At 38.0% G+C, this 27,204-nt stretch overlaps 1 protein-coding gene and 1 long non-coding RNA gene across 7 annotated transcripts in view; one reads left to right on the top strand and one right to left on the bottom strand.

Annotated features, from left to right (window-relative positions):
• The window catches only part of Agbl3 (AGBL carboxypeptidase 3), an 86,195-nt gene that overhangs the window by 52,679 nt on the left and 6,312 nt on the right, over positions 1 to 27,204 (bottom strand). For 5 of the 6 annotated variants that reach the window (XM_087901840.1, XM_087901842.1, XM_087901844.1 and 2 more), the window contains exons 4-8: positions 26,848 to 27,030; positions 13,634 to 13,741; positions 7,685 to 7,823; positions 6,103 to 6,882; positions 2,196 to 2,364 (exon numbers count right to left, since the gene is read on the bottom strand). In XM_087901840.1, coding sequence (XP_087757966.1) covers positions 2,196 to 2,364; positions 6,103 to 6,882; positions 7,685 to 7,823; positions 13,634 to 13,741; positions 26,848 to 27,030 — 1,379 coding nt within the window. The remainder of the gene's footprint in view (positions 1 to 2,195; positions 2,365 to 6,102; positions 6,883 to 7,684; positions 7,824 to 13,633; positions 13,742 to 26,847; positions 27,031 to 27,204) is intronic. The other variant, XM_087901841.1, reaches the window with a different exon arrangement.
• Positions 19,272 to 27,204, top strand: part of LOC146889480 (uncharacterized) — a 36,297-nt gene continuing 28,364 nt past the window's right edge. Inside the window, exon 1 of the long non-coding RNA XR_014999947.2 lies at positions 19,272 to 19,599. This is a non-coding gene — a long non-coding RNA (uncharacterized LOC146889480). The remainder of the gene's footprint in view (positions 19,600 to 27,204) is intronic.

Genomic DNA, 27,204 nt, shown 5'->3' with positions numbered 1-27,204 from the left:
GTTATCACAGTCTCTGTGAGTTAATATGTGCATCCACCCTGCTGTGTCTTGACAATGCTGTTTCCTTGAAGTCATATACTACCTCTGGCTTTTACCCTCTCTCTGTCCCCTCTTCTACACAGATTCCTGAGCCTTGAGAGTGTAATAAAGGCATCCCATTTAAGGATAAGCATTACTAAATCTTTTATTCTCTACTTGTTAACCAGTTGTGGGTTACTTAGCACCCAATGCAAGAATGTTTTCAGATAAGGGTTGAGAAATATAAGAATCTATGAGCATAGCTACAGCTATGTAATCAGGAGTTTTTATTGCTATGCCCATTTATCAGAATACAGTAGCAAGTTTCCCCTAGAGTTCATGTTCTGTTTAGCCTCAGGTCCTCTTTAACACATGCTAAACACACGACTGGAGGCAAGAAGACAATGTGTTGGAGTTTATTCTCTCCTTCCACTGTGTGGGTGCCAGGTGTCAAACTCAGACCATCAAACTTAGCAACAGGTGCCTTTACCTGCTGCGTCAATACTGTTGACCCAGGAATCTTAAATATGGAATTATGATCTGTATCTCTTTCTAGCAAATCAATGTAACTTCTGGCAATATGGTATAAGTCTCCTAAATTTATTAATTGCAATATATGTAACAATCTTTCAAAGTTTTATAACAACTCATGAAAATTTTCATCAAATTACAAAAACCCAAGGATTTTTTAGTAGAACCACAAGGATATCCCTTTATTGTGCTTGTAGGCAGAATCTGCTCAAATTAATACCCCTCTTTCATTCTTGAGTTAGTAATTTTTGTCATCTTTCTCTTTCTGGTCAGTTTTGGTAAAGTGTTATAAATATTAATTGATCTTTCCCAGTATAAACTTTGCTTTATGGTTTTCTCCATTATCTCTATTTCCAACATCACCACTTCTCTTTATTGTCTGCTTCATTTTGCTTGTTTTCTGTTTAGTTTGTTTTTCCTTTCTAGCTTCTTGTATAGAAATTTAGATATTGGCTTGAAATATTGACGCGGAACCTAGACATTGACTTGTTCTGCAGTGGTCAATCAAATTCAGTTGGTCAGTTCTTACCTATCTCCCCTGCTTTCTAACTACCTGTTCTTGTTTACTAAGAAAGTATTTCATCTCTACACCTTTGATTGCAGATTTGCCTGAATGTTGTAATGAGAAATGTTTCAGATGGAACATAGAATTGGATGTGTCTATATTTTAAGTAATCACTGCACTGGGTGGAAGAGCTGTTTAAATGCAGACTGGTTGGTAATGGTGTTCAAGAAACAGGTCAATTTCATGTAAGGCACAACTAATTAGAGATTGAAGACTGAGTAACATGTCAATAAACATGCTAAAACAGCTAGAGATAGGGGATAATTTTATAGGAGTAATGAATTATACTTATGAGTGCTGACATAATATAGTAATAGATTCAAGTATGGGATTGCTTTCTCTGATCTTCCCATAGGTACAAGTATTCTTGGAGCAACAAACCTGTTCTTTCTATAAATAGCTATTTCTATCAAATCACCTTGGTGTTTTTTGGTATGTTTAAGTCCCAATTAGCCTCAGAAAGCAGTATTTTCCAATTAGTTCTTTATAATTAAAATGCTTGATTAAGACTTTGACGTCTACATGATTTTTTGTTTACTACACTAATTCTTTTTTCTAAAAAAGTAAATTATTTTCACAATTCAGTAATTGAACAATTCCCACATTTTCACCATTAGCAAAAATCATACACTGTATTTTCTTCTAATTCTACTTTCTAAGTATTTTTGAATATTGGTCATTAAATTTTTCTTTGAAAGTTCTAATAAATTTATTGTACATTTCCTAAGATCACAATCTTTAGTCTGTATAACTTAGACACTAAAAAAAAATCTTTTGAAAATGTTAGGCCTTGAAATTGATATGACAAATGATAATGAGAAAAAAGTTCAGAAAGTAAATAGTGCAGCTCTTAGAGAGACGAGAAGAAAAAAGTTTTTTTTTTGAAAATATCAAATAAATAATTGGCAATTAAACAGACTCAAACAGTTGTTTTCTCATAGTCAATTGTAAAAATCAGTTTTTTAAAAAAGCAAAACCAAACCTAATTTTAAAAAGCAGGTTAACAAGTAGGATGACGAACTTGACTCTCCCACATGTGCGGTGTTTACTAAAGGAAAGTTAAACTCTTAATGATACTTACTTTATTTGGGCAATTTTTGCTTAGCATAAGTGGAAAGATTCGCTGCTGTAAGTATAATCCTTTTGCTTTAGATCTGTTGCTACCATCACAGCCATACATGAAAATGTTCTGTTTCCTACTATGGCCGTGAAGATCACAATATAAAATAACTTCTCGTTTCTCCATTAACCTATTGTAAAGAAAAGGAACATGTCACTAATTTTTACCTCTGAATCTTCTTCTATAGGTAATATAGATTTACATATATAATAAACAAAATTTAAAATATGTCATTTTTGACTTTTTATGCTCTAGTTTTCCATGATAACAACAAATTTCTCCCACTCCCAAGACTCCTAGCAGATCTCTCTGCTTTGTCCTTTGGTTTTCTGTTGTCCACAGAAGACAGATCTCCCTTCCTTTGCCCACTACCTTTACAAACGCTCTCCTGGACTAGAGAGTCTTCCTCCTTCATCTTGTAGTGTTCTCAACCTTCAAGACAGTCTCACCTATTCCTACCCAGCCACTCCACTGCAGAACTAAGGTGGTTCTGGAACTTGGCAACACCTTACTCACACTATTTCCTTGTTAGCTGTCTAGGAAATTTTCATGTTTGATATTTAAGCTTGCTAAAGATGGGGAATGTTTAAAAATCATCTAGAACAGCGCTATGCACACAAGCACCCAAATATTTGTTAAAAATTGAGTGCCTCAGAATTTGGTCCTGGAAACAATGAGAAGTTAACCTCTGAGAATATCATTCTGAGGAAAATGACACTCAATTTTAAACGGAGTTTTTTTCCAATAAAACTCTAAAAAATACTTAAAAGAAATTATCATGTATTTCTTTTTTTAAGATTTATTTATTATGTATACAGCATTCTACTTGCATGTATTCCTGCAGGCCAGAAGAGGGCAGCAGATCTCATTACAGATGGTTGTGAGCCATCATGTGGTTGCTGGGAATTAAACTCAGAGCCTCTGGAAGAACAGTCAGTGCTCTTAATCTCTGAGCCATCTCTCCAGCCCTATCATGTATTTCTTAAGAGGACAACCCATCACCTGTATAATTTAGCACTCAGCTATTATAAATTGAAAAGCAGGCTTCTCAAATGGATGATGAAGAGCACTGGGAGAAGAGCCTTTAACAGTGGTGCCGTGGCGGTAGTGTTATGAGCATTTTTGTCTCTTCTGTCCTATATATGGCATTTCTACATCACTTAATTAAAATTGCATGTGTTATTTGCTATATCTATATATTTAGAAGGGTAAAAACTAAAATACTAACAACGGTATTACAAGTATGTATTTATAAAAAATCAAACATCACTTTTATTAAAAACAATGGTTATAAAATTTAAAAATGAAATTTTATGTGCATTAATTTACTGATTTTAGTTGATAAAATCCACTTAACACAAAGGAATCAACACATTATTACAAGTTCTTAGAAAACTAGATTTTAAAGCATGACCACTAAATATAAAACATGCTATCCATTTTAAAATCTAATATTCAGAGGTTTGGCAATATTTCAACTTCCTACAAGAGCATAATTAGAAAGCTTTAGGAACTAATTATATCTATGTAATTAATATTACCTCTGAAGTAAAGTGAGATAGATATTAATATTTTTTCCTTGCATCAATTAACATAAGTTTGGATTTTCTTTTTGTTCACCAGTAATTATTCTAAATATTTTGTGTTAAGTGTCCTAAGAGTTTCCTCTTATGTGAACATGTTTTAGGTATACTTAATTTGTCTATACTGACATCCTGTCACCTTCCTATACCTAGGTGCCTGCCTTCTTGTTTTTCTTACCTGCTCTTGATTAATTGAATTAAAGGTATTTCTCTTTCTTGAAATTCTTTCAGAAATTGTTGAATTTGTTCCTGCCTTAACCTCTTTACAAGGCAAACTGAGACATTTAAATTAGCTTCCATAGAGACAAGTCAAACTATATTGGCTTGTAACCCATCCTGTGTCAGGCCAGGAACTCTTAATGTCAAAGATCATGAAATAGACATCACAGATAATGTAACAGGCATTCCATCGGCTACTGTCATATGTATGTATGTGTATATATGTATATGTGTTTCGTTTTAAAATAACAAAGATGACACAAAAGCTAGGCCAGCAGTGCCCCAGTCTACTTCTCTTGTAGCTTCTCTCTTGGTTAGCGTATTGCATAACTCTGTTACGCTCTCAGAAACAAAGAAATCAATCCTGGCACATTACTATCATTAACTAAGCTCCCAACTTTATTTAGATTTCATTAGCTTTTTTCCACTAATGTCCTTAACTCTATGCCAGATTCCTGGGCACATTACATGCATTCAGTTCTTTTTACTGTTCACATACCCAAAGGATGCTCAATTGGACCACAAGGACATGTGCCTAACTATTTATAGCAGCATTTTTTGTCATAGCCAGAACCTCAAAATAAGCTAAATGCCCCTCAACCGAAGAATGGATAAGGAAATGTGGTACATCTACACAATGGAGTACTATACAGCAGAAAAAAAATGACATCTTGAAATTTGCAGGCAAATGAATACAGCTAGAAAACATCATACTGAGTGAGATAACCCAGACCCAGAAAGACAAATATCATATGTTCTCATTCATAGGTGGCTTTTAGACATAAAGCAAAAAACAAAAACAAAAACAAAAAAAACCCCAAAACAACAACAACAACAATAACAACAAAACGGTCTATAATTCACAATCTCAGAGAACCTAGACAACAAAGAGTACCCTAAGAGAGATATACATGGAACTAAACTACATGGGATGTAGGAAAAGACAAGATCTTCTGAGTAAATTGGGAGCATGGGTACATACCATGGAAAAGGGTAGGAGGGGAAAGGAGAGGAAGGGAAAGGAGTGGAGAAAAATACATAGCTCAATAAAAACAATGAAAAAGGAAAACATTAAAAAGGACAAATATATATATATATATATATATATATATATATATATATAAAAGAATCTTACAGTTCCTTTAGATGGATACCTTGCTCAGCCTAGATATAGTAGGAAGGGCCTTGGACCTTCCCCAAAGCAGTGTGCCTTACCCTCTCTGTGGAGTGGTGGGGGGTAGGTGGAGAGAATGGGAGGAGGAGAGGGAGTGGGAACTGGGATTGGTATGTAAAATGAAAAGAGATCACTTTCTATAAAAAATAAATTATATAAAAATGGGAAATCACAGGTTACTCTAAGTAAGTCTAAGGACTCATTCAGCACTGTATGACTGGCATAATTCCAGAAGGCTTTGGTCTGTAGTTAATATTCACACATAGATGATAAAAAACACAGTATAACCATCAAGGCTACAGTAGTCATCAAGGTTACTATAAGTTTTAGGAAGATTTAGGAAAAATCAAATTTGTGTTATGCAAAATTCACAGTTTCTCAAAGTCAGTGAAATATTCTGGAGCCTGTTTTCTCATTAAAGAGAAAAAGTTTGTTCACAGTGCCAGAAAGGTGTGTGATCAGAGCTGGAGAGGAAGAAAATCGCTTATGAATTACCTTCAGAAAAGTTAGAGGTTTTTCCTTTGCTTTATGTCTAGAAGCCACTTATGAGTGGGAACAAATTATATCGTCTTTCTGGGTTTGAGTTACCAACCTACAATCCACAACCCCAGATAACCTAGACAACAAAGAGGACCCTAAGAGAGACATACATGGGGCTACATAAGAAGGAGAAAAAGACAAGATCTCCTGAGTAAATTGGGAGTGTGGGGGTCACAGAAGAGAGTATAAGGGGAGGGGGAGGAAAGAAGGGAAGCAGAGAAAAATGTATAGCACAATAAAAACAGTAAAAAAAGAAAAGTTAGAGTAAAAGAAATGAATGGAATTATATGAGCAAAGTTTTGATTCCCAAATTTACTAATTAAGCAGAGATGCAATTTAAAGATTATTTTACCTATGGATCATGTTCCTTGTATACCAAACAGAAGGGTAAGATTCCTTCAGGAGAGATGTATAATTACGGTTTAAATCCCGTCCAGCTAAGGAACATCGGTAATTTCCCACGATCACACCATCTGGATTCAGCATGGGTACCACCTTGAAGATGAAAGTGTCCCGAAGCAACCGTGCATCACTCGAGTCTCCTAAAATATAATCTAGGAAGCCTTTCATGATCCAAGAGCTGTTGGTCTCTCCTGGATGAACCCTTGCTGTCAAAATCACAGCCTTGCGCTTTCTTGAGTCACTGTTCTTCAAGGGAGTAGTGATTGTCAAGACATACACCATATTCCTAGCAAGTGTGTGGCACAAGACACGTATTTTACAGAACTTTGATCTTACTGGGTCACTGTTGATGCCAGAAAGGTATTCTTGAAGGTTGGTGTAAGTGTATGGATAGCAGTGGGCAAAGTAGCAAGTATCCTTGCTGTGTGGAAACTGAAATGTCCATGTAAGAGAAAAAAAATGGTGCCCATCTTGTCCAAGGTTATTTTTATAATACTTGATTTGGTCTCCCATTCTCTGCCAGCCAATGTTATGGATTTTGGCCTCTTTTTCAGAATAGAACAGTGGCTTCATACCCCGATTGTAAAGACTAGAGGGCTTGGTGAAGTTGACAATAGTGAATCTGTAGGCTATTTCTGCTTGGGTATTAGTGACCTGGAAATAGTACCACTGAGTATGCTTATTTGTGAAGAGGTCTGGGCGCACAGTCAACTGATATTCATAATCTGCCCTAGTGCACAAAAAAGGAAGGAAAAAAGCACATAAGTATGACATTTCAGTTTAAGTTATATTAGAAAAATAATCTTATTTTTATCTATCTTATATAGTCATAGATAGCTCTTTTGGGAAGAAACAACATACACTTAGAATTTGATAGCAAACAACCACAAAAAGTAAGTTCTGAAAGTTTTATTTCATGAGAAATTGATCATATTTAAATATGCAACCTTTGTATTCATTTGTAAATGCAGACACCCAATAAAATTTTGTATGTTTCAATATAATTATTTCCTATAAAATAGGTAAAGAGTTATTGAAACTGAAGAAAAAAGTCATTGTTTGATTTTTTTCCCCTTCAAGCATTTATTTTCTAATAATTCCAGTTCTAGGAGAATAAAGTAGTTATCACTGAGAATGGTCTGAAAGTACATGTAAAGTAACACAGTCACATAGGTTTCAAAATTTGAACTCGCAGAAAAAAGTCTGATAACTATCTGTACCCACACTCAGTCCCTGAAGATCCTTAATGAAGACAGACACGTTTCACTCTAAGATTTATTCACATACCAATCTTTTCTAATTGTGACTTTTCCTTATCAAGCAACTTTCTATTAAAGTTCATATACATAGTATTATAAATGTTGACCTAGGAGTGGGTTCAATAAATATAAACCTTTAATACCCCTAATTAGCATTTATACTTCAGGGATTACAGTTAAGTAGTGGAGACTAAGAACTTTAATATACCTAATCCAAAAAAACAGTAAGTAGCTAATGGCCTACTTCCTCTAATAAAAACAATTAAAACCTACACTTTGACTACCTTCTGTAGATTACCACTCTCAAACCTCGCTTCAAACACCAGAGTGTTGTCACAGTTATCCACAGGCTGTTTCAAGGACGTCCGGTTACCCCCAACGCGGGAATACACAAAACAGGGCTCTTTGTAAGCTGATGAGAGAAGACGACACCAGTGACAGTAAGATATTCAGATAATCTCATATTCAGCATGTTTCTAAATAATCCACAGCTCAAAGCAAAGCATGACAGGCATATGAAACAACATTTTGAGCAGAATGACAAATCAGACACTGCATCGACACTTGTGGGCTGGAGTGAAAGGTGTACTTAGGGAAAAGCTTACAGCTTTAAGTAAGTTCTATACACTAGGAAGACTTAAAGTCAGAGGACACATTCTGGATTCTGCGTAGCACACAGAACACTGGAAAGTGCATTGTTTCAGTCTTGCAGCAGAAAAACCTACTACTGTGAGTGAGCAATTTACAACTCTTTTGAACTACTGAAAATTCTATTGCCTATGGTTGCAAGACAAATGTCCAATACAAAACCTAAGGCGAGATGGGTCATGAGTACTGGCGTACTTGGTGCAGACCACAGCAAGGTTCATTTTAAAACAACCAGTTAGGGCTGACCAGATGGTTCCGTGGTTAAGGGGCACCCTGCTCTTGCAGAGAGCCTGAGTTTGGTTATCAGCACTCAGACTCAGCAGGTGGCTCATTACTGCTTGTAACTCCAGCTTCAAGGGACCCAATGCTTGTGGCCTGCACTCGCATCTGCATATGCATTTGTGTGCATACAACACAAGCGACATTAATTTAGCAATAAGTATTTTTAAAAATTATAACCAGTCATCAAAAGGTTGGGTGTGAACTAGAAAGAGAAAGCAGATTCTCTGGGAGGGTATGGGGGACATATGGGTGTAAGGGGATTGTGTCCTGCAATAGTTCTCGTGGACATAACCTGATATTCACAAAAACATTTCCAGGAAAACATTACTGACAATGTATAAAACCCTAACTAGATCATTTCTCCCTCTTTTTTATGTAAGAAAACCTTAAATTCTTAAGAAAGGACAACAACCACTGCCATCTTTAGGGTACTAGTATTCATATACATTATCTGGGAAAAGAAAACTATTTTCAAAATCCCAAATCCTTTACTACTTGCAGAAAGGCGGAATTGCAGGATGGAGTCGTGTTTTGTTGCTGACACTGGCACACTGCAAAGACTTCACGTCTGAGAACTAGGGACAAGGTGTGTGACTAAGAACTCTGTGGTTCTGATTAAACAGTTCCCTCAAACAGTCTAAGAGGCCATGAGTAAAAAATAACAAGGATTTATGAATTGGAGAACACAGAGTTCAGACAGCATTTCTCTGCAGTGCAGCATAAAGGAAGAATGGTCCAGAACTGAAAGTCCTTCTGCATCATCCTAAATGTAGAGGGATCTGATTTCTGTGCTGCTGGAACGGTAAGAAGACCAAGAATAAATCTAACACTAACTTAATTCCCATTCTGACTGAATCAATACATCCCCCAATCTCATTATATACACTTGAAGACTTAGACCCAGGATTTTTTTTTCAGTTTTTTTCCACACATAAAAAAATATATGATTTTCTTTACCACCTAGATAAGCTTCTCAGCTGCCAACCAGAGGGTTTCAATACATATGCTTATGCAAGCACATACACAGAGACAATCCCACAGATGTGGGTCAAGAGGGAAAACTGCATAACCAGTTTAATATAATGAAGATGCTGAGTCTATCTGGTAAAAAATTCAGAAGGCGAAAGATAAGTTAAAGGATCAAGTGTAAAAGAATATGCAAAATCAGATGGAAATGTAAGAAAGCATCAAATAGAAAATGACACGTGAAAAGAGGTAACAAAAATTGAAACTACCTCTGTGATCTCACCGGGAGGCTTTACAGAGCAAAGTGAATACCCAATAAACACGAGGACGGTAAGCAAACACATACACTCAAGCAGGAGTTTCTAAAAACAAGAGTAACACAAAACATACAAAATAAGACTGCTGGATGCAAGAACTGTTGCTATCAAATAACCCAACATATTCAGACTGAAATCCTAGGAGAAGAAAAATGTGAAGAAATAATACTTGAGATTCTGACATTAGTCACTGGCAAGAAACCAAAGTTTTAAAAAACTCAAGGAACAACAAACATATCTATGTAGGAATAAAGATTAAAAGTCTCAGAGGTTATAAATTTGGAACATTTTTCAAGTGCTGTAAGATAAAATTTATCAAATAGACAATATTTTTCTGAGACAGAATTAATTTGCATTACAAGAAATAGTAAAGTTTTTCCAGGCAGAAGTGTTATTAGACAGAAACTTGGATCTGTACAATAAATAAGTAGATAGATAGATAGATAGATAGATAGATAGATAGATAGATAAGTGTTTGATGGCCAGGGAGCTAGAAAGCTCAATCAGTACAATGTCTGCTGAGTAATCACGAGAACCTGAGCTCAACCTCCAGAACTCACATTTGGAAAAGTCAGGTGCAGTGGCAGAGCCTCTAATCCAAGTTCTAGGGATCCCTGAAGTCTGCCTGCTGGGTCAGCCAAACTAGCCTAGTCAGCGAGTGCCAGGTTAGTGAAACACCCTGTTGCAAAACCCAAGGTGGACAGCATCTGAGGATGACACACAAGGTTTACTTCTGGCTTCCACACACATGCATATGCTCATATAGATGTGCATGCATGCACACACAGCACACAAAGGAATTAGTACTAGAAATTAAAAGTAAAAGTCATTTTTCTTTTTTAAAATTATCTAAGAGATTACTAATGAAGGGAACAGTAACTTTTTTAGCACACGAAAAAGTTAAAATACATATGAAACTATGATAAAAAGGAAATTGAGAATACATTTTTACAAGATTTTTGTATTATATATGAAATAACATAGGGTTATTTAAAAGAAATTTTTATATTTATTTTAAAATCATTAATTTTGAAAGATATATACATATAAATACATAATACATAAACACACACACACACACATTTGAGCGCCTGTATGTGCCCTATGTGTGTGTCTAGTGCCCCTGGAGGTCAGAAGAGGGTGTTGCATCCCTTGGAACTGGAGTTCCAGGTGGTTGTTAGCTATCCAGTATGGGCTCTGGAAACTCAACTGGGATCCTGTACAAGAGCAGAAAGTGCTCTAAACTACTGAGCCATCTTCCCATCCCCAGTTAATCTACTTTTGAGAAAAGTTTTCTCTGTGTATATCAGGCCGGCCTTGAATTTGTGACCCTCTCACTCAGCTTCCTGAGTGTTAAGATACAGGCATGTGCCTCCAGCACCTAGCTGCAAGGAGAATCTTTTATAAAGACATATATTAAAAACCCTAAGGCTACCCATACAGAAACCTAGTAAAAAAGTAAAAAAAAAAAGGCAGAAAAATACAACACAGTAAGATGGTAAGTATTGAATCCAATTGCATCAAAACTTATATTGATTAGCGTAGTTTAAAAACATATCTTCAAACTACATAAAAAGCCAAGCACAGCTATATGTTGTAAGTACCTATTTAAAAAAATGAAGAAAACAGATTAAAAACTAAATGATGTGGCCAAGTATGATGGTCCACGCCTTTGATCCCATCTCTTGGGAAGCAGAGACAGGTGAATCTATGAGTTTGAGGCCAGCCACGTCTACGTTGTGAGTCCTGGGCTAGCCAGTGTTACCCAGTGAGACCCTGCCTCACATAACCAACAACAAAACAAACATTTTAAATGGTGGAGAAAGATATACAGTATAAATACTAATAAAAAAAAAAGACTCAAATGGCTATTTTTTTGTATCCAAGTATCCAGCTATGGATAAAGCTACACCATCAGTGTGGTGTTAGCACACTCATCAATACATCATCAGAGAACATACTGTCTAGAAACAGACTGACATGTATACTGTGAACTGACATTTCATTAAGGTAGCTAGACACTTCCATGGAGGACAGGATAGTCTTTTCAACACTTCAGGGTGAAATAGTTTCAAAAACTGGTGTGTGGGAAAATAAACCTTAACTTTTATATTCCAAGCCATGCATCAAAAAATTATTCAAAATAGATCATGAACATAAAGAGAGGATAAGTTGTTGTGCAGTTACAGAAGGGTGAATTACTTGGCGTATGAAAGCATCAAGTAGCACAGTGGAGTTGAAGAAGAGAACCCCGAGGCAGAGCAGCCAGACACAAAGGCATGCTTGCTTTGTGAGTTTATCTCCAGGGAGCTTAAGATCACTGACAGAAGTCAGAGCAACACTTGCTCAGCAGAACATCTGGGAACTCACCAGCAGGTAGACAAACAGAAAATCTCTGGGGTTCCAAAAAATTGTAAACTCAGCCTATTTCACGGTATAATTTACCTTGATTTAACACCCCCGCTAATCATATCTCACAATGTCATCATCTTCCATAGCCTATCGGAGGATTACAGCTTTCTTGGAACCTTTAGTTTTATTGGTACTTAATTTATATCTTGCTTATTGAAACCTTTTTCTGTTGTTTTCATTATTAATAAAACATTGAGAAATATAAGTATTTTAGAATGATTTTTATATGCTGATGAAAGTATGGTAGAAAGTTTTCATCTTCAAATCTTATTTCCATTGCTTTCCTTTCAAACCACTTAAAGGTACATCTTCGCAACTGCCAAAGTCAACGCTACAATCAATTAGGTGGTTTTCACACAGCAATGCACACGGCTTCTCCCTCAGGCCCATCCTCTCCTCTCTTCCCACAGCACATTTCCCTCTATTACGTGCTTCTGGGTAGCCTGATCTTCAGGGACTGTCTGGGAGGGTCTTTGAGCCTCTGGCTGTGGACAGTAGGAAGCTCTGTAGAACTCGGGGAAGTAGGAGAGAGTGACATTCGGCTGTCTCCCACTGTATTCTCCACTGGAAGCCACGGTTGCTTAGGAGCTGCCTTCTCACATAGTTAACAGCTGTAGGTCTAGAGAGCACCCCACTTTCTTACTAATTCAGACCTAGGTGACAGGTCATTTTCTGTTCATAGCCTCCTGTTGTTTGTCTCCTTCAGCCCTACCTGCTCTGTTGTAAATTCATTAAGTTTCTTCACGTAAACTCTGACTAACCTAACCTAACCTCATTAACCTAAACCACTTAATTTTTTTAGTTACCTCATTTCAGTTATGTGTGAAAGATCATAGATTAGTTATGTAAATATTTGAAAAAAAAGTTTAAAATTTTGAGAAGTGCTTACCACTTTAGTGTTTGTATATGTGTGAGCACATGATTTCTGGGACTGTCACTGTACAGAAATAGCCATTGTGAATTTTTTTTTTTTAGCATGCTTGCTTTCTCAATATGTATGCTCTCTGGAAGCTACTTTAATATATAGAAACAATAAGATATCAAACTCTGATGAGGAAATTTCATAAGTGTCCCATAATTAGGACACTGACCCAGACTTCTGTTGGGTTATCAGCATACATTATCTTAAAGGTAGACAAGACAACAAGATTTGTAGAGCTCTCAAACATTAAAAACACTTTCCTGGAATATAACTTTGGATTTTATTTGCAATATGGACTATTTTCTTTTCTTTCAAAAATGCTAACATAAAAAAAAAACACCAAACAGGGATGAAATCAACAGAAAATCACTTGACTGATTCTACAAAGGCAAACTGCAGAGGGAATAATGACTTTGCGGATAGCACTAGATTTATATTTGAAAACAAACAAAACATATTTCAGTCTCTATGAAACTTTCCACTTAATGGACAGCATATTTAAAATATGTCTGCGAAAACAGAATCAACACTAAACATCTGAATTTGTAGTCATATGTTATTAAGACAACAGGAACTTCCGAGTAATTTGAAGTTCCCACTACAAACAACAGAAGGTCTAAGACATCAAACCAGATACCAAATTATATTTTACATCAGTGTATTAAAGATGCCCACCATCTTCAGCTAGATAAACCACAGTGTCTTCCTTGGAGTTTGGGTAAACAGGTTCTATTTCCAGGCCCGTCGGGACATATACCGGCTCAGGAAAAAAAGGAGTCCACTCTAAACAAAAGAAGGGAGAAGTAATTGAATATAACTTCAAAATAAATTTTAATATATGCCTTCAAATTACTGATTGATATATACCCAGCCTAAAAGTCAATGTTTTATGGAGGGCTAGATTTTTTTTTAATCAAGGATTCATCACAAGAAATAACATTGTCACACTATATCAGAACTCATGACTGGATGTACACCTTGTGCTAATTACTGTCCAGTTCAACAACAGTTATTTTATGCTGACAAGTTCTACAGTAAAGTTTCTAGTTCTCTTGAGTCCTCCATGCTATTTTACCCCTTCTCTAAGTGTCTTGCTCATTCCATTTTGCACTTTCTGCTTCCTCTGTTTTCAGATTTTGCTTTGTCCTCCCTTAAACTGGTAAACAGATTTGTTTCTTCTCTCCCCAGAAAGGGTGAATATTCTTAAGACTTCCACAAAACTTCCAGTTCCAATTGTTGTTGGGATTACACCAAATCTGTAGATTAGTTTGGGGATAACTTATGTCTTTAAAGAATGAGACTTCCAAAACATGACTGTACTATCTCCCCTTATATTAGTTACTTTTTAGTTTCTGTGATCAAACAGCTAACAAACTTAACAGGAGGGTTTTTGTTCGTGGTTTCAGTGGGTTCATCCATAATGGCAGGGAAGGCACTACAGAGCAGGTCAGGTCCCATCACATCACATCATCGAGAGTCAGGGACCAGAGAAAGGATGCTGGTACTCAGCATTCTGCTCCTTTCTCCTTCTATCTGGTTCATAAGTTCATGCTGAGGTGCCATCTGCATTAGGAGAGTCTTTCCAGGTTCAGTTGGGCATTTCCTCTCTGGAAATGCTCTTTATTTACTTAAATCTTTAAAAACTGCTATTGTTAATGTCTTATACATAAGACTTCTATGTCCTTTGTTAGATTTATTTCTAGGTATGTCGTTTTCTAACTTATTTGGAAACAATTGGATATATGTGGAAAGCAAACAACAGTAAACTAAAATTGTTTCCCTAAAATACTTTAGCAATACAATACTAAATCCTTTCCAAATACTTGCATGTTCCTGACAAAGAAGAAATTCTCCCATAAAATCATTAGTATACCCATCAAGAACATAATTTTGGTCTGTTACTGCTGTCTAACCCTAAGATTCCAACAGAAGCTTTACCAGTTGTATCAGTAATAAAATGATCTACTTTAAAATTGCACAGTGCACTTAATTCTGTTTTTATTTGTACCTTTAATTTTTGAAATATATTCTCACTCTGTATCTCAGGCTGGTGTGGGATTTCCTTCTATCTATGTGTTGCTTTTATTGGTTAATAGATAAACTGGCTTGACCCAATAGGGTAGAACAGAGTTAGGTGGGCAGAACTAAACTGAATGCTGGGAGGAAGAAGGGCAGAGTCATAGAGCCACCATTGAGTCACCACCAGAGTCAGACATGCTGAAACTTTGCCAGTAAGCCACCGACACATGGCGATATACAGATTAATGGAGATGGGTTAAACTAAGATGTAAGAGTTAGCCAATAAGGGGCCTGGAGAGATGTCTCAGTGGTTAAGAGCATTGCCTGCCCTTCCAAAGGTCCTGAGTTCAATTCCCAGGAACCACATGATGGCTCACAACCATTTGTAACAAGGTCTGGCGCCCTCTTCTGGCCTTCAGGCATACATGCAGACAGAATTGTGTATACATACTAAATAAATTAAAAAAAAGAGTTAGCCAATAAGAAGCTAAAGCTAAGGGCCAAGTAAAGATTTAAAGAATACAATCTCTGTGTGATTATTTCGGTTCTGGGCAGCTGGGAACTAACTAGTTAGCCAGGTGGCCGGGCAGCCTGGAACTACCAAGAGGCCTCCATGCAACAAACTGGGCCCAATGTGTGGACAACTGCATCCACACAAAACCTGAGAGAGCTAGGGAAGTAATTCTTGACAGAAAAGAATAGAGTTAAGCACAGCTTATTGATAATAACATTTTTCTCAGGTGGGCTCTGCTTGCTAGAGGCAAGCACTCTCATTTAAGAGAGGCTTCCTGACTCAGCTTTAGCTGCAAAACCTTGCCACAAAACACTTAAATGGTGTTTATGAATAGCCTACAGCATGCTTCTTGGTGGTGACATGGACCTTGAAACACCAAACAATTATGACAATAATCATGGCTCTGGCCAATACCTCTACACTGAAGTTAGATTCTCAGAAAGCTAAAAAAAAAATGGGGTGAATCTAGCCATCAAAGCCATGGCTTTAACCCTAGCCATATTGCTCAGCAAATTAAAGGCTCATGTGATCAGAAAAAGAGAGATATACAGTAAAGACAGATTCAAAGACAAGAAAACCTCTAAACAGTTTACAGCGTGTTAAAATATATGTAGGCTTGGGAAAGAAAAGAAGGATAAAGTCTTCTTTTTTATTTTATAAAAAAGAGAGTGGTTGGGTGTGGTGGCACACACCTTTAATCCCAGCCCTTGGGAGGCAGAGGCAGGCAGATCTCTGTGAGTTCAAGGACAGCCTTGTCTACAGAAGGAATTCCAGGACAGCTAAAGATACACAGAGAAGCTCTGTCTCAAAAAGCCAAAAGTTGAAAACAAAAATAAGAGGTTACAACGAAGCCATGTAAAGATGAAAAATATACAGAAAGTCTGGATACCGTATGTTATTATGTTCTCTTTGAATTGTTTGAATGCTGAGAAAGAAGCAACAGTTGCTAAAAGATATTTGTTTATAAATGGTGACTTAATCCAAGATAGATATTTTGAAAATACCTTGACTTCAAAATTGAAGTCAAAAGGTATGTTACTTTGGAAAAGAAATGAGAGGCTGTGGAATCATTCCAGGTTAAAAAAAAAAATCAGGTTTGATCAAGAAAGACCCCCTGAGAAATCTCCGATAGGAACGGATGGCCCAGATGTCTGAGTTCTACATCCAGAACAGATTCAAGACTGCTGCCTGAGATGATCAAACCTCACAGGATAGTCCAATCATGACTTGATCATAATTATAAATTTTCTTTAGGTCCCCATAAGATTATCAGTGTCCCCAATCAGCAGGAAGCAACTTGGAAACCGATGCCCCCATTCCCAAAAAATGGACTATGGATATTTTCCTCTGTTTAGAATGTTGGTTACAAGTTGTTATGGATAATGGTCAGGAGAAAAGCTAAACAAAGGAGATTAGATTCAGAGTTCTGGGTTTTTTTTTAAGGGAGGGGGAAGTGCTGGGGACAATGGTCTTTTATCCTGTCACTTGTATTATTTTTAATAAAATGCTGATTGGCCAGTAGCCAGGCAGGAAGAAGAGGCAGGGCAACTAGAATTCTGGGAAGAAGAAAGTTTCAGTCTGTAGTCATGACCCAGACACAGAAGAAGCAAGATATGACTGCCTTGCCGAATAAGGTACTGAGCCACGTGGCTAACACAGACAAGAATAACGGGCTGATATAAGTTGTAAGAATTAATAAGAAGTCTGAGCTACTAGGCCTATCAGTTTACAACTAATGTAGACCTCTGTGTGATTTCTTTGGGACTTAATAACTGTGGGAACAGAAAACTCAGTCAATGTCAGGCTGACCTTGAACTTAGAGATCTTCCTATCTCACCTCCTGATGCTGCAATTACAGGTATGTGCCACCACACTGGATGTCAAAATATGTATTTAGCCTCTTTCAATCTGGAATAGTTTTTCAGTCTTACATGACTGACGTTTCTGAAAAGTACAGTCATACTTCCAATTTCACCTAAGAGATGTGTAGAATAAAGACAGAACATTATCCTCACTGATATAATAATAAAAAAAGAATCCCAAACTGGATGAATTCCAAAATTTTTATTGAATCTACTACAGTATTGAAATTGCAGACTACCTAGGTACTTCAAAATATGGGGCAAGACAGGTAAGCATCTGAAAGACAAAAACAGACCTAAGTACCTGTCTAAGATGCTGTCGACCTCACAGACTGTTAAAAGCTTTTAACATAAATTGTGTGTGAAGCTTCTTTTCAGGGAGGAAAGATATAGGACACAGAGGGTTAGTACATGTTTCTGGACTTTTCCTCCACTAACTTCTAACAAAACTCCATTAAGAGTCATCTATCTATTTTTTTTCTCTATAGAACAAGATACACAATCTAGAACACCCAGTACACCTGGGGAAAGGGAACAGAATGTACAACCTTTGAGTAGAGGGCAACCATTTAAATTATTACTTTTGTTACATTGTTTACTTATTTTGTGTGTATGTGGGCACACATAGCCTACATGCATGAGGTCAGGGGACAGCTTGTGGCAGTCAGCTCTCACCTTCCATAACATGGGTTCTGGGAACTGAACTCAAGTTACTGGGTGTGGCAGCAAGTGCCTTTATACACTGAGTCATCTCGTCTGCCCTATCTGTGTTATTATGTTTCTATATATCTACAGATTCTCATTCCACACAAATACAGTCACATATTTTATTTTTTAAGATAATCTTATTTTATATACCAATCCCAGTTCTTTCTCACTCATGTCCTCCTGCTTCCCCATCTTCTCACCCACCCCACCCCTCTCATTCCTCAGAGAGGGTAAGGCCTCCCAAGGGGAGTCAACATAAGTCTGTCACATCACTTGAGGCAGGACCAAGGCCCTCCCTCTGTATCTAGGTTGAGTAAGGTATTCCTCCATAGGGAATGGGCTCCAAAGAGCCAGTTCATGCACTAGGGATAAATACTGGTTCCACTGCTAGTGGAACCCACAAACTGACCAAGTCATACAATTGTCACCCACATTCAGAGGGCCTAGTTCGGTCTTATTCAGGTTCTCCAGTTGTCAGTCCCAACAACTCAGGTCAGCAGTTTCTGTGGTTTTCCCTATGATGGTCTTGGCCCCTTTGCTCATAATATCACTCCTCCCTCTCTATGGCTGGACTCCAGGAGTTTGGCCTAGTGTTTCTGTGGATCTCTGCATCTGCTTCCATCATATACTAGATGATGTTCTATGATGACAATTAAGATAGTTATCAATCTGATAATCACATGGCATTTATCCTCTTTTGTCTGACTTCTCAGCATGTTTGTAAGGTTCATCCATCTTGTGGCATGTTCTTAATACTTTATTCTTTTTTATGGCTATTGATATTTCATTACATAGCTGCACCATGTTTATCTATTTATCTCTTGATACACATCTGGATTGTGCTCATATCTTGGCTATTATGAATAACACTGTTATTGACATTCATGAGGTTTCGTTTCTCCTGGGTGCACCTAGGGGTGAGAACGCTGACTGCACAGCTTTCCGTTCTCTCCAGCGTACCAGGCCTCCAGTTCTCTACATCCTCATCATTTGCTGGGATCTGACTTTTTAGTCCTACCCATCCTTGTTCCTGTGAAGTAGTATTATCGAGGTTTATTTTGGGGTTAAGCCCGTTAAACCTCTCAGGATCCAGAAAGATTCGCTATGCAGGTGAAAACCGGCTAATTGGATCTGAGGGTAAACAGAATAAATTAATTCATGTATGTTAACACTACATGTTCTTTATTCTTTTGTACGAAGAAGCAGCAAGAAGAGGAAGAAGAAGCATGGGGGGGGGGTTGATCTCTATGAGGGTTTTAGTTTTTATAGACATAGTTTGAGAATCCTATAGGCAAAATGATATCACACGCATTTTATGAACATAAAAAGGGGCAGGTAGAACCTGATAAAGAAGTGCTCTGACAGGTGACACCACCCAGGAAAGTGATAGGGGAGTTCAGCCAATCACATTCTGTTCATGGGGTGTGTCGCCCTTAGGCTAAAGCTTACCTATAAACCTGGCAAGTGCGCTCCCACTAGCTCTCTCTTGCCTGGCTCCTGCCTCAGGATGGATCGTTTGGATTCTGGTGTAAACTGATGTAAGTCTTACTTCTGTTTATTAAAGCTGTAGATTTTGTATTAAGATAGTCTGGGAACTTTTCATTACCAATCGCCCTGCGGCATCAGGAAAGGGCCAGCATCCAAGGGGAAATACCTGACATTCCAAACCATTAGATAAAGTTACTAAATGTCCCTGAACCTGGACTTTACCCACTTCCAGACCTGTCTGTCTGGTAAAGGCGGGGCGTGCTACCTTCCTACTCAGTACCTGTCTTCTATAGAAATTCCTATGTTGTCTGCTAGCAAGTAATTTTGTGAGATTGACTCTACATAAATTTAACTGTTAGAACAAAGAGTGAATGTTATCGCTCTAAGGCCTCATGGTATGGGGGAATGGAAAGGTCATTCTGCTGCCTGTGTAGGAGAAGTTACACTGCTGAGGTGTTTTGGGAATGAATCCCATTTTGAAGGGAGAATCATGGTCTCACAAAGTTTATAGATATGACAGTAACTTTTCCAAAAGACAAGTGTTCCCACAGCTCTGCAAAATGAGTTATTCCATGTGGGCATGCACATATACACTTCCTGTGGAAGGTCTATTGGGCTGTCTTCTGTACATTTACTGTGTAGTCTTGTGGACTCCAAAATGGTACCTCAGTATAGCATCAATTTGCTTGATGGCTAGGATGTCAAATATCTTTTTAAGTGCTTACTGGCTGTCTGTTTAACTTCTATGAAGCACTGTCTTACTGACTCTCTGCATGGATTTTTAAAGTGAGGCTCTGACGAGAGAAGTATGTTTTTAGAAGTCATTTATTATAGGAACATTTATATGCCTCTATAGCAGAACTATAAAATATTAGGTTTTCCCCTAGACCCAGGACCTATCTAGTCTCAGGTTCTTGGCCACTTTAGCACTTTCATGTACAGGTTCCACTTCAAGGAGTAGGCCTTAAATCTAATTAAACAAAGTGCTTGGTCACTCCCATAAACATCTGTGTCGTGACTGTACCAGTATAGCTTGTAGGCAGGTTTCTGTTGTAGGCCGCAAGGTTTGTAGCTGGGTAACAGTGACAACAATTACCTCTTCTAGTGGCATGAACAGTACCTTCCAGTATTAGGAATGACAGATTTGTCTTAGTCAACTACTCCCAAGTATGGGGCCTGCTCTGGAGTGTGGCTGATACTGATATACCGAGTGTTACTTCATTAAAAAAATTGATTTTCTCTCTCCTACAAGCTATCCTTTATGAATAGTTTTTTGGCTAGGGATTGAATTTTTTTGCCTAGTTCTCCTTGTTGGTATTTTTGTCTGGCTTAACCTTGTACATGCTTTTAATGGTTAATGAATAAAGAGGCTACTTGGGCCCATGGCAAGGCAGAATAGAGCTGGTGGGGGGGGCGACAGGGGATGGACTAAAATGCTGGGAGAAAGTAGGCAGAGTCAGAGAGACACCATGTAGCTGCCTAAGGAAAAAGACGGCTGCTGGAGCCACCCCCTGGAACCTTGTTGGTAAACCACAAGCCTTATAGTAAAATACAAAATAATGGAAATGGGTTAGTTTAAGAAATAGGAGCTAGTTGGAAATATGCCTAAGTTATTGGCTAAGCAGTGTTGTAATTAATATAGTCTCTGTGTGATTATTTAGGGTCTGGATGCATGGGAAACGGACAAGCAGCCTTAACCTACAAAATCTATCATAACTATTATAAAAAGATTGGTCTATACGAGCTAATATGGAAAGACTTTCACAACAGACAACTGTGTATATAACTGGGCTAGAGAAATGTCCTATCTTATCTACATGGCACACTGGATGTCTAACTTCGACTCTTGGCTAAGAAAAGGACAGTAAGATTAGTAGATGAGCTGTTTAAGGTTTTAGACTGCTCTGGTAACCTCCCAAAGTTTATAAACTGATGGCTTTCATTTGGCAGTACATTTAAACAATCTGTTTTAACCACATGAAAGGAGAGGCACAAAACTTTGTTTTGATTTGCCTTAGTTTCAGAGGTAGAGCATTTCACTGCATACATGTTGTTTTAATCAAAATGTGTGTGTGTGTGTGTGTGTGTGTGAGAGAGAGAGAGAGAGAGAGAGAGAGAGAGAGAGAGAGAGAGAGAGAGAGAGGGAGGGAGGGAGGGAGGGAGGGAGGGAGGGAGGGAGGGAGGGAGGGAGGGAGAGAGGGAGGGAGGGAGAGAGGAAGGGAGGGAGAGAGAGGGAGAGGGAGAGAATTAAGACTCTGGGGAGCGTGTACCAGGAGGATGTCTTCTGGGCTCCAGCATTAGCCAGAAGCCTCTTTGTTTTACTACACCATTCCTCTACCTTTAAATAAAAGCAATCTGCAAGTAGAACTCTGTTTAGTCTTATATGTCCTGTCAAGTACTTAACCTTGTTTTCAAAAGCAATCTCAAAGGAATGTGCAAAACTGTGGAAAAGACTTTCTGAAATGATAGCAAGTAGGAAAAGCTGTTAAAGACACTTGGGAGTAAATCCCCAATGCTCCCTGCAGAAAGGATGTTAAAGACACTTGGGAGTAAATCCCCAATGCTCCCTGCAGAAAGGATGTTAAAGACACTTGGGAGTAAATCCCCAGTGCTCCCTACAGAAAGGATGTTAAAGACACTTGGGAGTAAATCCCCAATGCTCCCTGCAGAAAGGATGTTAAAGACACTTGGGAGTAAATCCCCAATGCTCCCTGCAGAAAGGATGTTAAAGACACTTGGGAGTAAATCCCCAGTGCTCCCTACAGAAAGGATGTTAAAGACACTTGGGAGTAAATCCCCAGTGCTCCTACAGAAAGGATGTTAAAGACACTTGGGAGTAAATCCCCAGTGCTCCTACAGAAAGGATGTTAAAGACACTTGGGAGTAAATCCCCAGTGCTCCTACAGAAAGGATGTTAAAGACACTTGGGAGTAAATCCCCAGTGCTCCTACAGAAAGGATGTTAAAGACACTTGGGAGTAAATCCCCAGTGCTCCTACAGAAAGGATGTTAAAGACACTTGGGAGTAAATCCCCAGTGCTCCCTGCAGAAAGGATGCAGATGTCGCAGCTTGACAACCTGCACAGCCCGCAAATGCTGCAGGACACAGGCTGAAGCAAAGAACATGGCACAGCCCCAAAGTTCTCACCCTGTCTGAGTCTACCATGCACGGACTGTGTCACTAGTAGCTGTGAAGCTTCCATCATTACTCTAGAGACCTTGGGAAACCAATGCTGAGAATGTCTGCATCTGACCTACATCATGGAGGGTTTGCATCTTCATTTATAGTAGAAGTTGGACTCATAAAGCTCAACTTACCATGGAAGATGAGCTGAAAAACAGCACCAGTGAATCTAACTATTCTTAAAAATGGGAGTTTGGTATGAAAATATATTTGGAATTAGTAGAAGCCAGAAATAGAACTGATCTAACCTGAAAGCACAAAACTGGGAGTGTATCAAGTAACCAGGGTGTAGACTTTTTTCCATCCCAAGGCACTGATGTTAATCACCAAGGGCTAAATGAAAGTTGGAAATTAAGTGCTATGAACATAAGAACAGGATGCACCAAGGATGGGAAAGTGGGTTGTCCAGTTACGGGGAGAGAAATTTACTAAATGGAACCAGCATGGGGTAAGGGCAAGCTGGAAATCAGTGATGCGCTGAGGATTTACTTTCTTCTCCCCTTTGGGTCTCTTACCAATCCCAGAGAAGAGAACATAGACAGAGACCACAGGAAAAGCAGGAGGGGTGTTCCTTCTCAGCTCCAATTCCCTTCTTACTCACACAGCTACAAAAAGGTTATGAAACAGAAGCAAGACACAAGAAAGACTTGAGGAAGAGTTAAGATTTAGTGTGTTGTGATTGTCAACAGAAGATACCCTAAAACATGGAAAATAGACACTGAACTCATCTCTGTAAATAAATGGTGCTTATAGTAGTAAGCATGAATTCTTAATGTATTTCTAGACCTATAATTTTGAAGTCAAGATGGAAAAAACCTCTAAATGGGCTACAATGTGTTTAAAAATATAGATAGGTTTGGGAGAGAGAAGAAAAAAAAATGGCTTTCTTCTCTATAATCAAAACCACTATCCTTTTTGCTTCACTATGTCCTCTATCTGTTGACTGCGTATCTTGCTATGATACATATCTATCTAAAACCAGATAATGTAAGAAGAAAATTTAGCTTTTAAGAACTCTTTGCCAGATTGTGGTGACGCATACCTTTAATTCCAGTACTTGGGATGCAGGGGCACCAGATGCTGTGGAATAATCCTTCTGTACACTGTGAAAATGTGTTGCTTTTATTGTTAATAAAAACCTGATTGGCCGAAAAACTAGGCAGGATTTTCAGGGCAAAGAGAATGCTGGGAAGAAAGGTGGAGTCTGAGGAGCGTCGAGCCATATGTAGAAGCAGCAACATGGGAATTTTGTAGAAGAGGTAAGTGAGCCTTGGGGCAGCATATAGATTAATAGAAATGGGTTAATTTAAGTTCTAAGAGCTGGATGGAGACAAGCCTAAGCTATTGGCTGAGCATTTATAATTAATAATGTCTCTGAGTAGTTTTTTGGGAGTGGCTGCCAGGACACAGAAAAACTCCACCTACAAATGGCACCCACTGTCGGGCAATATAGATTCACATAAAACCTGAGAAAGCTTAAAAAAAGGTTCTAAACAGCTGTGCGGCAGTGGTGGTGGTGGCGCATAGCTTTAATCCCAGCACCTGGTAGGCAGAGGCAGAGGGATCTCTGTGAGTTCAAGGTCAGCTTGTCTATAGAGCAAGTTCCAGGACAGGCGCCAAAGTTATAGAGAAACTCTGTCTCAAAAAAACCAAACCAACCAAACAAATGAAACCAAGGTTCTAAACACACAAAAATGGAGCCAAGTGCAGCTTCCTAGTCTCAAGTCTCGCATGCCAGCTGTAATACAGAGACACATCTCCTGGCAGCTGCCTCTGGGAGGAGTCAGCTGCCAGCTGCCATGCACTACTGCCTTGCACCAAGCTAAGCTATACCAGCAGCAGATAACATAGCAGTTTAAGATTTGCTGCATGCAATCAAAGAATACAGATGCTCAGCAAAGGCATATCAAGATAGAAAAAAAAAACTCTAAATGGGTGACAGGGTTAAAAATATACATAGGTTTGGGAGAAAGAAGAGAAAATGTATATACAGTCATAGATAAAAAATAGTTCAAAATTAAAAGTCCTTAAACAGAGTAAAGTACAATAAAAAGTTAAAAAATATATAAGCCATGTAAACATGGGAAATACACAGAGAATCTGGATTCTATATGTTATTATATTGTCCTCAGATTTTCTGACTGCTCATAAAGGATCTACACATTGGATTATGAAAGTTGATGAATTAAACCAACCCATATATTTTAAAAATGTCAGAAAAAAAGCTAAATAAGAGTTAAATTCAAAGATTTATTTTTTAAGGAAAAAAATGGGACATGATATAAGGATGATATGAAAAAGGGTAGATTATTAAATGTACTTCAATCCAAAAACAACTAATAATCCCAAAATATTTTACAGCCAGATATACCTATCACTGGGTAACATCACATCCTTTTGAGTCTTTGATCAGAGTTAAAGACTGAACAGTTAAACTTATAGTTTTCTTTAGTTTTGTTAAAAGGTAAATCAAGTATAAAACCTTAGACTCACAAAATTCAGATAAGAGTATTTTCTCTAATTTTGCCAAAAATAAATGGTCTGGATATTGTAATTGTAATTCTTACTTGATACCTGTTTTTGTTATATATAGTTTTACTATATTAAGATTAAAACCTTTTTAATTAAACAAAAAGAGGGGAAATGCTGTAGAATACTCCTGCTGTACACTGTGAAAATGTGTTTATCTCATTGCTAATAGAAGTTGATTGGCTGATAGCTAGGCAGGATTCTGGGGCAGAGAGAATGCTGGGGAGAAGGGTGGACTCTGGAGAGTCGCGAGCCAAAGGCAGAGGAAGCAACATGGGGATTCCACAGATGAGGAAAATGAACCTTGGACAGCACATAGAGAAAGAGAGATGGGTTACTTCAAGTTCTAGAGCTGGCTGGAGACAAGCCTAAGCTATCAGCTGAGCATTTATAATTAATAGTAAGTTCCTGTGTGGTTATTTGGGAGATGACTGCTGAGACCCAGAAAAACTCTACTTACAGGCTCTCTCTCTCTCTCTCTCTCTCTCTCTCTCTCTCTCTCTCTCTCTCTGAGTTCTGACTTTGAGGCCAGTTTAGTCTACAGATTGAGTTCCAGGATAGCCAGGGCTACACAGAATCCCTGTCTTGAAAAAAAAAAACTAAAAACAAACAAACAAACTCCTGAGTGGCATTTAACTTTAGTAGGCACTGTAATAAGTACAGACAGCTTTTAATTTTATCCATTCACAAATATTTTATTAGATTTCTTCATGGTAATGGCATATGTGGACTTTACAATCAACAGAAAAACAGCAGAGGGAAGTTGCAGGGCAGTGAGGAATTTTTGGACTTCCTTTATCCTACGGTCATTGACTATGGACATTAAGTCTATGAGCTCTTTCTAGGACAGTAGAAAATGAATTTGGGAACACACACATAAAGAAACAAAAAAAAATACACTTTAAACAAGTCTTCTATAGTTCATCCCTGTCTACTGAAGAAAAGAAACAGAAAGTGGAAAAGAAAAAAGGCAAAGACAAAAGGGTTTAAGGAGTTAGACAATCAAAGAGGAACAGAACGAGCAACAAGACAAGCATCAGCAAAGATACAGTAAGAAGAGGAGACTGGGGCCAGAATGAGACAGTACTACAACACTGGCAGAAGCCTAGCACGGCTGACTATGGTATCACATCTTTTGGAATTATTCAGAGCCGGCATAGATCTGGGACATTTGTTTATTTGAAATAGGATCTGGGGATATACCTTGAACTTGCAATCCTCTGCCTCAGCCTCCTGTGTGTTGTGTACCACAGTTCTGGCATACATTTTAAATCCTTCTATTTAAGCACAGTGAAATGAGAATAGTCTGAACTGTGATGTCTGTACGTATAAAATGCATACCAGATTTGGGTGACTTTGTGTAAAAAGATTGTAAAATATTCTTGATACGCTTTAATAAAATAGACTACATTTTAAAATTAATTCTACTTTTAAACCTGCATAGCAAACAGGAATTTTTATTTATGCACATAGCTTATGTTATACTTCTGGAATGCAGCTGTTAACATCATTAGTCTCCTCATTATTATCAAGATTGATCAAATAAGTTTGCTAATTCTGAATTCCCAAGACCTCTAAAAACATACCAATATGCTGGACTTTTTCATCAATGACCTCACAGTGGTATGGCCACCGTGTTGGGCTCAGTGGACCAGAAGAAGAGACACCATATAAATCCCGAGGCTCACGGAGGCGTGGTATCCATCTTCCTAGCTGATAGTCCAATAAAATCTGTGTAGTTCGAGGGAAGAATGGGTCACCAAAAGAATCTGCGGAAGAAAGATTAAAACACATCATGAGTAACCACAAAGAAATCCCCAATGCCTACCTGTTACACATAGTTCTTCTTTTCCTTTTAATCTACTTAATTTATGTATATTTATAGATATTATTTTAACTAATAATCATAACATTCTAAATATCTAAACAAAATTTGTTGACAA

This window comes from Myodes glareolus, chromosome 25 (assembly GCF_982192425.1).
Source record: "Myodes glareolus chromosome 25, mMyoGla1.1, whole genome shotgun sequence".
NCBI classification, from domain to species: Eukaryota; Metazoa; Chordata; class Mammalia; order Rodentia; family Cricetidae; genus Myodes; species Myodes glareolus.
The sequence above is the reverse complement of the archived record's forward strand: the minus strand, read 5'-3'. Positions and strand labels throughout refer to the sequence as shown.